The sequence below is a fragment of the Ruditapes philippinarum genome, unplaced genomic scaffold (genome assembly GCF_026571515.1).
Source record: "Ruditapes philippinarum isolate M1 unplaced genomic scaffold, ASM2657151v2 ctg2835_1_1_1_1, whole genome shotgun sequence".
Classification (NCBI taxonomy): Eukaryota; Metazoa; Mollusca; class Bivalvia; order Venerida; family Veneridae; genus Ruditapes; species Ruditapes philippinarum.
Window position 1 is genome coordinate 406,648 of NW_026854598.1, and position 13,853 is coordinate 420,500.

Genomic DNA, 13,853 nt, shown 5'->3' on the forward strand with positions numbered 1-13,853 from the left:
GATTAATAAAGACACCTGCATATACATAATTGTTGATAATTGTTGCGGTGGTATGGTGAGTAAAGATAAACAATGCACAACGACTTTAAGGCGTCAATATGTACGAAATAGAGATGTCATCTGGAGCCGAAACGGCCATCCGGATATCCGAATCAAACATCCGGATACATCGGGATGTTCGGATCATTGTTATATTCTTAGTTGGCTGATATGACGTAACCATTTTTACTCGACCTTTATCAAAGTGTAGTATTTCATTTCATTTCCTTTTTAATTGAATGTTACGGATCAAAATAATTTTGGTATTGATTTTATCTTTTCTATATAAAATATGACTGTTATCGATAAATTGAGTGCGTATGATACTTACGATTTCAAATGAAATTCATCGCCGATTGTCTAAATTCCTTAATTAGTGCTTAAATACACAATAAAACTTGCTCACATTTGTGAAAACAAAATAACACCCATAAAAAAATTAAAAGTTTCCATTGTTCAATAACATGTATACAATTTACACACGATGATCTTTGACAGGTGTGTAGTCCGCTTTTCAAAAGAATCTGCCAATCTTTGATGTTTACCAACATGTAGACCTGGCTGTTTGATTTGAATCATCAAAGAAGTTGCCGAAACTTACATGAATTACACATATTTTAAGTGTTCATAAGTGAAAAAAATAATGTGAAAAAAATAGTTTTTAAAAAAGGCACATGTTTGATTAATACTAAAGGAGAAAGTCATTTTGTCGGATAATTATCGTATCAATTTCAATAAAAGCTGTGATTATTAACATATTATCATTCGTAAGTGCATTTCTTTATTTGCGAATTATATTCTGCAGATTTTTCATTTTCTCAAAATAAGGAGACGACGGGTCGGAAAGCCGAAATATATGAAAAAAATTGCCTAATTAAATATTTGAATTTGAACATAAAAAATGTGAAATCGTTGCCGATGACAATCGCACGGGACTCAGAATATTCATCTTGAATCCTACAAAACTTAAATTTGTTTGGTGTTCATTAACAACATGTGTCACATACAACTCGTAATTATTATAGTAATTACTGATTTTTGGGGGGCCTGCAGAGATTATGATGTGTATTGTCAAATTAAGGTACAATATGCAATATGGTGTCAACACCAAGTCTACGTCAATTATCTCAGCGCATGTGACAGTTCATGTATTTTTCACATTTTCTCAATATTCTGAAAAATTTTATACCAACATCCGGATCGGCTCCGGACACCGAATCGTGATCCGAACGTTCGGATATCTGGACTCCGAATGACATCCCTAGTACGAAAACTGGATCGTTAATACTATTGGAGCACTTATCTGTAGAAATAATGTGAAGATTTGGGTCTTTTACTTTATTAATACATTAAACTCCGTAAGGTAAACACTTTACACTTTTGGTCAACACTCATTATACAAAATTAAATGTCTCTAACATTTTGGCTTGTGGGCAAATCGCTAAACGAAAATTATAGACGATGACCAGTCTGACTCACTGCCAATGACAAGTGGCACTGCTGTATCTGCCTTGAATATTGTTACCAACTAAACATATTCAATACATGTATATGCAGTATATGTAAATATTGTGTTTGCTATTGGTATACATTTATGACGAGTAGATTTATAATAGAATTGTTTTATTTGAGAGGTGTTTCTCATTTCTTTTCTGGTTTGTAAAGTTTCCTAGCTTATAATTCTCCAAATGACGACGCCTTATATGTCTCCCAACTTCTCCCTAAAGTCTCCTCACTTCTCCCTAAATCAGCTGGAGGGAGAAGTCACTTCTCCCTAAAATTTTGACCTAGCTCAAGCCCTGTCAAATTTGAGCAAAATAGTCTTTAAGCTAGAAAAAAACATACCTTTTATAGACACCAGGATGACTTACATCAATCATTTGATACTGTCCGTTAGGTAACAACAAACGACAGGTACCTGACTTTTTATCAGCTAACATCCTGGATGATTCCTGTATTTAAGACGAATCGAAGGAGTGAAAAAAAGTCATTTTGAAACATAATTAAGAAATTATATATCCCTATCAAGGATTTAATCGCTAAATAGAACCACTCACTATTTGGAGTTCAGATGTGAAGAATTATATCACAAAAGCTTAGCACAAGTGATGTAATGCTGCACATCCAAACGACAAACAGTGATTTTATAAAACGATAAAGTCCTTGATAGGGATATATTATTTCCATTCTAACTGACATCGTCAAGTAAATGCTGCCATACCTTATATCAAGCTAAATTGTGTCTGATTTGTTTCTATACTTATATCAATTTTAGTGCATGGCATTTTTTATGGTTACGTCAAATGACAATAAAAACAAGAGGGCCATGATGGCCCTGAAGTCTCTCACCTGTATAAAGGCCCCCGCAGCGGGGCCAGTTTAAACCCCAGGGCTTTTATTTGAACAAACTTGGTAGACATCCATTAGAAAATATTTCATGCTTAACATCTAAGGTCTAGCTGGTCAAGTTTTTTTCTTTACACATATAGTTAAAAACAATGACACACCTGGGGCAGGGCCAGTTTTGACCCAAGGGCTTTTATTTGAACAATCTTTGTAGACACTTACTAGAAAATGTGTAATGATTAATATCTAAACTCTAGCTATTCAGGTTTTTTAAAAGAATATTTTTAAGTTTTTTATATACACATATAAGGAAAATCAATGTCAGCCAAGGCAGGGCCAATTTTGACTCCAGGGCTTTTATTTGAACAAACTTTGTAGACACACACTAGAAGATGCTTCGTGCTTAATATCTAAACTCTAGCTATTTGAGTTTTTTCAAAGAAGATTTTTTAAAGTTTTTGTATAACACATAAGGAAAAGGAATGACCCCGGGGCGGGGCCTATTTTGACCCCAGGGCTTTTATTTGAACAAACTTGGTAGACACTCACTAGAAGATGTTTCATGCTTAGTATCTAAACTCTAGCTATTTGGTTTTTTTCAAAGAAGATTTTTTAAGTTTTTACTATATGCATATAAAGAAAATCAATGACCCCCTGGGGCGGGGCCAATTTTGACCCCCAGGGCTTTTATCTAAGCTCTAGCTCTTTGGGTTTTTTAGAAGAAGATGTTTAAAGTTTTTTCTTTTGGTTGCCATGGCAACCAGAGTTCTGCATGGAATGGAATTCTTTGAACAACATTGTTAAGGCTTCACACAAGTAACATCCTTGTGAGGTTTCATTATGATCTGCCTTATGGTTTCAGAGGAGATGTCATTTGAAAAGTGTGAACGGACAACTGACGACAGATGACGGACGAAGAGTGATCCTAATAGCTCACCCCGAGCATATGCTCAGGTGAGCTAAAATGATCGTCAACAGCAATTTTATTGCATATTTACACTCACTTTCCGTTCTTCTATTTTCAATAGGGAAAAATGCAGGTCATGTAAGATTATGCTTAATTTTATGCCAATCAGACAACTTTAAATATAAGAAATTTTCATCTGCCACTGAACATAATGGATTTGCTGCAATCAAGTGCTTATTTGTTATTTTTAGGAATTTCAATATCAATACCAGAGCTATCAGTATTTCTATTTTTAGCTTAAGCGGCCCCTAAAGAGGCCAATCAAATTAATATGAGCAAACTTGATAAAAGACTACCAAAAAATGCTACAGACAAAGTTTGGTGATCATCCATCCATAAGTTCTGTAGAAGAAAATGTCTAAAGGTTTTCCTATTTTTAGCCCAAAAGACCCCTAGAAGGGGCCAATCAAGTTAATATGAGCAAATTTGATAAAAGACTACCCAAGAATGCTACAAACAGTTTGGTGATCATCCATCAATTAGTTCTCTAGATATAGATGTTTACAGGTATTTCTATTTTTAGCTTAAGCGGCCCCTAAAAGGTTGGGATCAAATTAATATGAGCAAACTTGATAAAAGACTACCCAAGAATACTACAGACAAAGTTTGGTGATCATCCATCCATTAGTTCTGACGAAGAAGATGTCAAAAGGTTTTCCTATTTTTAGCCCAAAAGATTCCTTAAAGGGGCCAATCAAGTTAATATGAGCAAATTTGATAAAAGACTACCCAAGAATACTACAGACAAAGTTTGGTGATCATCCATCAATTAGTTCTCTAGATATAGATGTTTAAAGGTATTTCTATTTTTAGCTTTAGCGGCCCCTAAAAGGGGCTGATCAAATTAATATGAGCAAACTTGATAAAAGACTACCCAAGAATGCTACAGACAAAGTTTGGTGATCATCCATCCGTTAGTTCTGACGAAAAAGATGTCTAAAGGTTTTCCTATTTTTAGCCCTAGAGACCCCTAAAAGGGGCCAATCAAGTAAATATGAGCAAATTTGATAAGACTACCCAAGAATGCTACAGACAAAGTTTGGTGATCATTCATCAATTAGTTCTCTAGTTAAAGATGTTTAAAGGTATTTCTATTTTTAGCTTTAGCAGCCCGTAAAAGGGGCCAATCAAATTAATATGAGCAAATTTGATAAAAGACTACCAAAGAATGCTACAGACAAAGTTCGGTGATCATCCATCCATTAGTTCTGTAGAAGAAGATGTCTAAAGGTTTTTCTATTTTTAGCCCAAGAGCGCCCTAAAAGGGGCCAATCAAATTAATATGAGCAAATTTGATAAAAGACTACCCAAGAATGCTACAGACAAAGTTTGGTGATCATCCATCCATTAGTTCTGTAGAAGAAGATGTCTAAAGGTTTTTCTATTTTTTTAGCCCTAGAGCCCTAAAAGGGGCCAATCAAATTAATATGAGCAAATTTGATAAAAGACTACCCAAGAATGCTACAGACAAAATTTGGTGATTATCCATCAATTAGTTCTTTAGTAGAAGATGTTTTAAGGACTCAGGGTTGCCAGCACTTTGGTGAAATAAAATTCCCTGACTTTTCCCTGACTTTTCACTGACCAATTCATGTTTTTCACTGACCAAAATCATCAAACACATAATCCGCCTCCTGACCTCCCCTATAGCCGTCCAATCCTCTCATTATATTTTTGCATGTAAACTTGTATTTATTTTCCAAAATATAAAACATTTACATCAAAGTAATGATTCAAACATTGTGTTCTACTATTCTTAACTATTTCTATTCAAACACAGTGTGACTGTTGGTCAGTGAAACATGTGAAACATATGACATGAAAATCAGAAGAATCATAATATAAGCATCTGTATTAGAAATCACATAAGTCACTCTTTCCTTCCTAATAGTAACACATAAAACACCAAGACTATAAGAGTAATACTTGTATGACAAAACTTAAAATTCAAACATCTCTAAACTATAAGAACAATAAACATTTAACACAGTTACTTGTATAAGGCATCATGATAAACTCCACTGATTGTGAAAACAAGAACATAGGGCTCATTTTGGCATATCATGAAATAATCACTATAAAATTAAAGACTTTGAATGAGTGAAGTAAGTTAGTGTGAAAAACATAGCATTGCATAATTTAACCAGTTTCCATCATGTTTGCAAGACAAATCCTCTTGTACAATTTCTTAGTGTCAAAGCAAAAAGCAAAGCAGGTTATATGCAAATATGGTAGTTTGGTATACATGTATACTGACTAGATTTTGTTTGTAATTAAAAGCCCTTCTAGTGATCATGCACAGAAAAAGCTAGACCAATACAGAATACAGTGAGTGGCATGACTGTTACATTCAGTCTTTAGGCTGAATGATGTTCTAAGGTAAATAATGGGTATTATAATCACTGAGTTAACATATAATCCTTCTTAATATCACAGTTTACTGTTATTTGAATTTAATGCTTAACTGTGAGAGTGATAAAGCCAAATATTAAATGCCTAAAGACTGCCATAGCCAAGAAAGACCTTCAATGTGTATATTTTTCGACCTTTGAAATAATTTTTCCCTGACTTTTCACTGACTTTTCAGGATTTTCATTTTTCACTGACCAAATTTCAAAATTCTCTGACAATTCCCTGACCTTGAAAAAATACCCAATTTCCCTGACTTTTCAAGTCCGCTGGCAACCCTGAAGGTTTTTCTATTTTTAGCTCTGTTGACTCCTAAAAGGGGCCAATTGAATTGACATGAGCAAATTCAAATGTGACTTCACAAGGATGCTATAGACCAAATTTAAAGCAAATCTGCCCAGTAGTTTCAGGGAAGAAGATGATTGTTGACGCATGACGACTGAGCAACCCCTTTGATACTAATAGCTCACCCTGAGCCTTCCGCTGTGGTGATCTAATAAGTTTTATTTCCAGGGAAAAGAGTGATGATGGCAAAGTATTTTTCAAACCAATTCAATCCAGATTTGTCAAGGTAAAAATTCCGACTTACCGGATATGTAACATTATTCTCAGAATAATTTAAGCTACGTTGAATTCTTCTAGTGAAATCGTAACTCATATCTAAGCATGTTCGATCCTTGAATGCTATACGTATTTGTCCATTAGAAAGAGCAGTAAATTTACCGTAACCATTTATCTCACATTCATCCAACACTGTTGTCGACATAGGTTCCAAGATATCGACTTCCTGGTGCTTAAAAAAAATAAGAAACAGGTCTTATTATAAGTTAACAATTGCATGAAAGAATTTCCTTATAATCAATTAAAAAAATCGAAAGTAGTAGAATAATAAATACAATAAAAACTTGACCCAGTGTTGACAGTGGTTCCTCTTTCTTCTATTTTGTGTATGCTTTAAAGCATGACCTTCTGTCATAATTGAGTAAATGCATAAAAAGGTAAAATATTGTGAAGTGATCGAAGATAACAATTACCACATTGCAAACAGCACTTACAACCCCTGTAAATCAACAAAAATAAGTCAAAATGTGCAAAAATAGCCCTTACTGCATTATTAACACAGTAGAAATATAATGAAAAATTCTGCAAAATTGGTAATAAATTGCACATCAAATATAATTATTAGATCTACTTTAATATTGAATCTTTTACTTTTCTTAAAATCTCAGTACTTTTTTCTCAAGTTTGATTTTCTTGAAATATCTTGGTTCATATGGAGGCATGCAGCTTTTATAAAAAAGAAATGACTATTACTTCAGCATGACTAATACCTTAACAATACCTACATACGTCAAACTCATAAATAAACAAATTTTAAAGGAAGGTTTTTCTCAGTGGGGTATTATTATCATCATTCACTGCATTAACAGTGATAAGAACAAAACATCGCTGCTACATGGCCCACCTTAAATAAGGCTACAACTTCTTTATTTTGAGCTTTGGCTGTGAGTGTTATTAAAAACATTATGAATTATGGAAAAGTGTAATTCAAGTTTCAACGCAGTCTTTTGCTCTCAAGCATATAATTACATAGAAATGCAGACTTGGTTTGATTAAGTCAGTATAGGAAATGTGCAACATTCCTCATATACCCCTAGCACCTGCTTGAGCGGTACTCAATTGAAAACACTTTAAAAACATAGATGATGGGTAATGTATAGATTGTTCAATTAATGCACAAGTCTTACTCTGATAATGAAAGACCTTTCAAGCATGTAAGAGAAAGGCTAGGAAGAATATAATGAATGCTGTACTGGAAAAATGACACCTGACTGTGCAACCTTCAGAAGAAGGAATGTGGTGTTGGAATTATTTTAAAAGTGCATTTCCATGCAATGGATACTACCGTTTCAAACATTTGAGCTGTGTCATGACAAAACCAACATAGTCACTTAGTGTGTTTGCGACCAGCATGGATCCAGACCAGCCTACGCATCTGCGCAGTCTGATCAGGATCAATGCTGTTTGCTTACCAACTCTATTACAAGTAGAGAAACTGATAGCGAACAGCATGGATCCTAATCAGACTAAGCAGATGCGCAGGATGGTCTGGATCCATGTTGGTTGCAAACCCATTATGTTGGTTTTGTAATGACGTGGCATTTGTTGATACTGTGTGTTTTCTTTGTCTTGGCATACTATGTGAAACCACTTGCCACAGGTGTCACAGTCACTAGAGGGATTATCATCAGTGACCTGGGAGATGCTGCACTTCCACAAGGAAAATCAGGGCCAGGATTAGTCTCAGTATCGCAGGAGATAGACAATGGTAAATTAAGCATCAAGTTTCTTGTTGTTTGGTCGTTGAAAAACATAATGACTCATCTGGTAAAATACTAGATGAACTTGTTGATGATGCATGAAGGTCAAGGTCAATGTTGTGAATATGACATGGCTTGAAAAAAACAAACCTACCTACAATCTACAATCAATGTTTGAGAAAAAATTCAAAAATATTATTAAAAGTACTAAAATGTTTCAGTTTTCTATCTAGTAAAGAAAGGAAGAAACAATATTAGTGAACAAATGATGTCTTTGGAAAGACTTTAGACAAGCTTTGTGTTGCAATGTCAGCGTATCCAACGCATGCACCATACGAAAGGACATTAAGCTATATCTAATGAAATATTTTTAACAGAGTTCACAATGCCAAATGGTATCCCTTTAATAATAAAGGAACAATTTCTTGCATATAATTATGCCTTTCCCTCCTCAAATTTACCTTACATCTGTAAAATGAAATCAAAGGTCCTTTTCTCCGGCCGGAATACATATTTCTTTCATGTAAAAAATTTGAAATTGTACCTTACAACATTTTCTAATAATTTTTTTAATTTTTGTAAAAACTCAAGCAGCAGAAGCCAGATATATACATGACTTGTACCTTCATACACTTCAATGTTATTTACAATTTTTATGGCCATTCCCTCTTTTGGAAATTTACACTTACATATTTCTTTCATGCAGGAATTTAGGAATCAATCCTTTTCAAAGTTATCATATAACATTGTTATTTGTATAAACTACAGGGAGCAGGATCCTGATATATTTACATTTACCTTTATACACTTTAATATAAATTATTACAAATTTCATATAAAACAAACAAAATGCAAATAAAAATGCAAAATATCAATAAAGGATCCCTTACATTGGATAAAAACTGTAAGGTCATGTTTCTTAAAACTTTAAAAAATACTAATTAATTCTAACAGTATTTAACTGACCATAAGATTTGTTTTATTCAGGTAGACATAAATTCCAATTTTGAGAACTCAGTAAGATACGAATCATTGCTTAGCAACAAAAATACAATATAATATAAAATGTCTCGGTATAGAAGTACTTATGTAACAGAACAATGCCTGCATGCGGTTATACGTAAGAAGTATTTCAGTTTAAATTAATCAACAACAGGTTTGTCAAGCAGTTTGCCAAATGAGTCACTATGGTTTCCAACTATCAAACAACATGAAACTTAATGCCTCATTTAAATACGTATTTAATTAATTTTTTTTGCCACAGGAAAAAATACAGAAATAAATCCTAATATGGTTTATTTTTCTCTTCTGTTACATAATTATTATGAACAGAAAAATATGTTATGAGATTATTATACAAAGTAGTTTATTAGTTTATACATATTTATTTTGCCTGATTATGAAACAAGCTCTTGCAACTTATATTAATCTCTTTCAAATCTACATCCTGGGACCAACCAGTACTAGTGTCATATGAAGAAACATGGTTATGACCTGAGTAGGACTATAAACTATGATTTTTTCGGTTGAGAGGCTGACAACATGACAACTAGGACACCATTCCCCTTTATTAAGTAAAGTAAAATCCGGAATTCAATTGCACGGATACAAAGATATCAAAACTATATTGAACGAGGTGCAAACCAGTAAACTAGCACTGGTAAACTGTTTGACAGTCTGCCCAAGAACAATGTGGTGGCAGAACTATGCAAAACTATGGGTAACTGCTGTGATAAGGACGATAAACTACCAACACCACCACCATAACAAAAAACCCCACATTTTTTGGAAATATTCCACTGTTTGACTACTTGGTATATTGGTTTTGGTTTTTCTAAAAAGAAAACAATCTTACCTTCCAACAGCAGAGACCAGCTGATGCCGGTAACACAGTCTCTTCTTGTCTCACATAGCCTAAAAATCTGTGGGCTCGACTGATCAAGCTCTTGATAGAGTAGCCTCCCTTGTCAGTAGATGGTGGGGACTTTATAGAGTATGTCCTGTGTTCAAGCTAAGTGAAACAACAAAAGCAAATTACACACACATATATATATATATATATGTAGTTTATAAAGCATTTTATCACATACCTGTTCCCCTTTTTTGGACTCTGTAAAAATGGTTTTGCCAAGCCATGCATATATTTTGACGTAATGTCATTTGTACAAATATAGTGTAAAGACACTCTATACGTAAACGTGTCAATGGAAAATAATTCTTTTTCACTTTAAACAGTCTTCATTTTGGGTATGTGATGAATAGTTATTATATTGGTGTAAGTTCATTACTGAATTTATTGAACTTGTTCAATGAAATAATATTATGCTCCCATAATATAACTTCATTTAGCTTGTTCAATAACTTCAGTATCGAACTTACACTCATTCAATATCCTCTATATATTACTGTTACAAGAGTCCCTCAGATGTAGTTCATAAAGCATTTCTTACTCATCTTTTTTAAAAAAGTACTATAATTATCTTCATACTGTCCTTGGCTGAAACTGTTATTGTAAAACCTTTACAAATACATGTATCATGAATCAGATATAAAATGAAATTAATTAATAAATAAATAAACAATTTGGGATTGGGGATATGTTTTTACCCAATAAAGGATGGGAATTTTATGTTAAATATTTTGACAGAAATGTTGACCAATATATTCATTAATACATGTCTATATTATATTGATATTTGTGATCAATTGGCTAACTTTCAATTATAAATAATCATCATTCAAACAGTGCACTAATTAATACAATTTGTTCAACACTCTCAAGATAACATTCCTTGCTTGCCATTCCATTAATATGTATATCAATATGCTATGATTAGATAAAAAAAATCTTTTACAATTTTACAATTACGTATCCACATGATTGTATGCTGATAAAACTAATTTGATATTGGTGCTGAAATAATTCTAATTTGAAATAATCTATTCTTATTATGCCCTCCAGTGCTGGTGGGAAGATTTAACCCATTTCATTTGGTAGTTTTGGCGATTTAACTTTGCATGCAAAGACTTAACCAAAGTGTGATGCCAATGGCCCAGCAAGTACCACTGTTTTCCCTAATCTTCTAACAGTCAGGCTATTTGATGGTCTTAAATATTTCATAAACAGAACCTTTCAACAGAAGTTGTTTACAGATGATTTTTATCATGCAAATTATCCTTTAACAAGATTGAATTAATATGAATCTAGTGGCCAATCTTACTATTCTTCTCAGTTACAATATTTTACAAGATTTACCCATTTTCTTTACTCAGTTATGCAAAATTGCCCAAAAACTAGAACTGTGTTCAAAGGACACGGATGCCCCCATTGACAACATATATATGGTATATAGTGAAAAAATCAACAAAGGGCCATAATTCTCTTAAATTTGGTCGCAGTTAAAATTCCTTCCTTGACTTCCATCTACACATTAGGGTTGTTCATCCCTGGAAGTTTAAGCAAAATCTACCATCTGGTTTAAGAGAAGTTGGGTTCACAAAATTTCTATATGGTATATAGTGAAAAAATCAACAAAGGGCCATAATTCTGTCAAATTTTGTTGCAGCAAAAATTCCTTCCTTTACTGCCATCTACACATTAAGGTTGTTCATCCCTGGAAGTTAAAGCAAAATCTGCCATCCGGTTTAAGAGGAGTTGCGTTTACAAAATTTCTACATACTGTAAAACACTTATTTTTCAAGAGAACCTTATTTCGCGAATTTGAGGCAAAATGTCCAAAATAATTATTTTGCGTCAACATGAATTTGCGTCTTCCTGAAAAATGTGAAACAGGAAACCCGATGTCATTCGGATAATTTCTGTCCTGTCCATTCACTAACTTTGCGTCGTTTATTGTGCGACAATGCATTTATATCCGTATCGATTTTTCTGATAGCTTGCTAATCTTTTTGTTAAGTGAAAATGTATGTCTAAATATATGTTTACAAAGTTTAATAATTATTTGATATGTGTTCACTGTGTTTGTCATGTATTGTCCCTGATTATACTCCGTGCCTCTAGCATTGATACTAGTAATGCAAAGTGTTAAAGTTTCACTGATTAGCCATTCAAAAGCAAGCAGACGCAAATCAATTAAACGGAACTATAATTTGCCTAACCTGTAGTAAAAAATTATGTTTACCCTGGGGCTTAAACTGTTTGAAGGTTACATATATTGTTTTGTAAACATTTGACAGACTTATGTCTATTAAATAATGTTAATAATTTGCATAAAACATTTGCCTTGTACCATACATCAATTAAACTCCAATTACATACCAAAACAGTTATTCTGAAACACTTGAATAGCTACATGACGTAACTAGAACTGGCTTCGATACTTTCCCGCAGATATATATCCATGCGTACGCATTTTCAGATAGTGTTCATTTTCGGACAAGTGTATAGAGAAAGTGAAATATTTGCGAGAAATAAGAATTTGCGTCTTAGAAAAAATCGCGAATATTAGCGAAAATAAATTTATCGCAAATAATAAGTGTTTTACAGTAGTATATAGCGAAAAAATCAACAAAGGGCCATAATTCTGTCAAATTTGGTTGCAGCAAAAATTCCTTCCTTTACTACCATCTACACATTAAGGTTGTTCATCCCTGGAAGTTAAAGCAAAATCTGCCATCCAGTTTAAGAGGTGTTGCGTTCACAAGATTTCGGGACGTACGGACGGACAGATGTTAGGACGGACGGACGGACAAGTAAAACGCTATATGCTCCCACTTTGTAGGGGGCATAAAAAAAACCCTACAGAGTTTACATAACTTTACAGAGTCATGTCTTTTTGTTATTGTGATAGATGTCAGCTAGCCTGCCATTGCTTTTCAATGAAAAGTTGAAAAATATTTACTTGCTGTTTTAGCTTAACCTTGTTCAATTACTATATGCCTGGGGAAAAGAACAAGTTAAAAAGCTTTTTAACTTTTTAGAAGAACTTTTTATGAAGCACAAAGAACACATAAATCTATGTGAAGTACATACCTTGTCTCCATGTGGTATTATATGCAGAAAAAAGTGAGCGGACATTCCTTGGGAGATAAGAACACTACCATCGCCAGGGTAAACTTCAACAACTTTCATTGTGGGAAGGCGGACAATCCTATACAAACAAATATGTTTAAAAATGATCAGATGTAACAGACAAAAATGTATCACTCATAGACTAGTTTGATAAAACATATAAAACAAGAACATGTTCGGTATACATATGCCCCTGGCCTAGATTCTTGTCATTAACAAAAATTTAAAAGAATACAGTCAGGACTCATTACAACGACACTGTTGGTTCCCAAAGGATATGTCAGTATATCGAATTTGTCAGTATAGTGAATTTCATTATTCAAAATATTGTAATTGTAATGATATGCTTATTCACTGGTATCTGAACATTATGTATTTAGATCTGTAATAAACATCTAAAGTGAAACAGACGGACGGACACCAGGGGGTATAACATAATATGCCCAAAATTCTTATTAATATCACTTTGTGTAACATCATTTTTACTTTCTTTATATGAAATGATTTTGTATTTTTGTTCAAAAGTTAAATTAGTCTGTCAACGTTTAGCTGGAGGTTCTGCCATTATTTTAATAAAAACAAGTTGGCAAGTGTAACAAAATTCAGCTGACACGTTGGTATTGTAATACATGTAACAATCAACTGACCAAGGTACAATACCTGTTTTAACACCTTGCGACTTTTGTTCAAGGCTCATTGATACACGCGCTTGACTGACCAAGTGTCAGTTTAACGGGTA

At 33.5% G+C, this 13,853-nt stretch overlaps 1 protein-coding gene across 1 annotated transcript in view; it reads right to left on the reverse strand.

The window, feature by feature from the left end:
* Positions 1 to 13,853, reverse strand: part of LOC132740542 (uncharacterized protein C5orf34 homolog) — a 44,461-nt gene that overhangs the window by 20,337 nt on the left and 10,271 nt on the right. Inside the window, exons 5-8 of the mRNA XM_060728462.1 lie at positions 13,076 to 13,193; positions 9,938 to 10,093; positions 6,351 to 6,554; positions 1,885 to 1,991 (exon numbers count right to left, since the gene is read on the reverse strand). Of these exons, the coding sequence (XP_060584445.1) occupies positions 1,885 to 1,991; positions 6,351 to 6,554; positions 9,938 to 10,093; positions 13,076 to 13,193 (585 nt within the window). The remainder of the gene's footprint in view (positions 1 to 1,884; positions 1,992 to 6,350; positions 6,555 to 9,937; positions 10,094 to 13,075; positions 13,194 to 13,853) is intronic.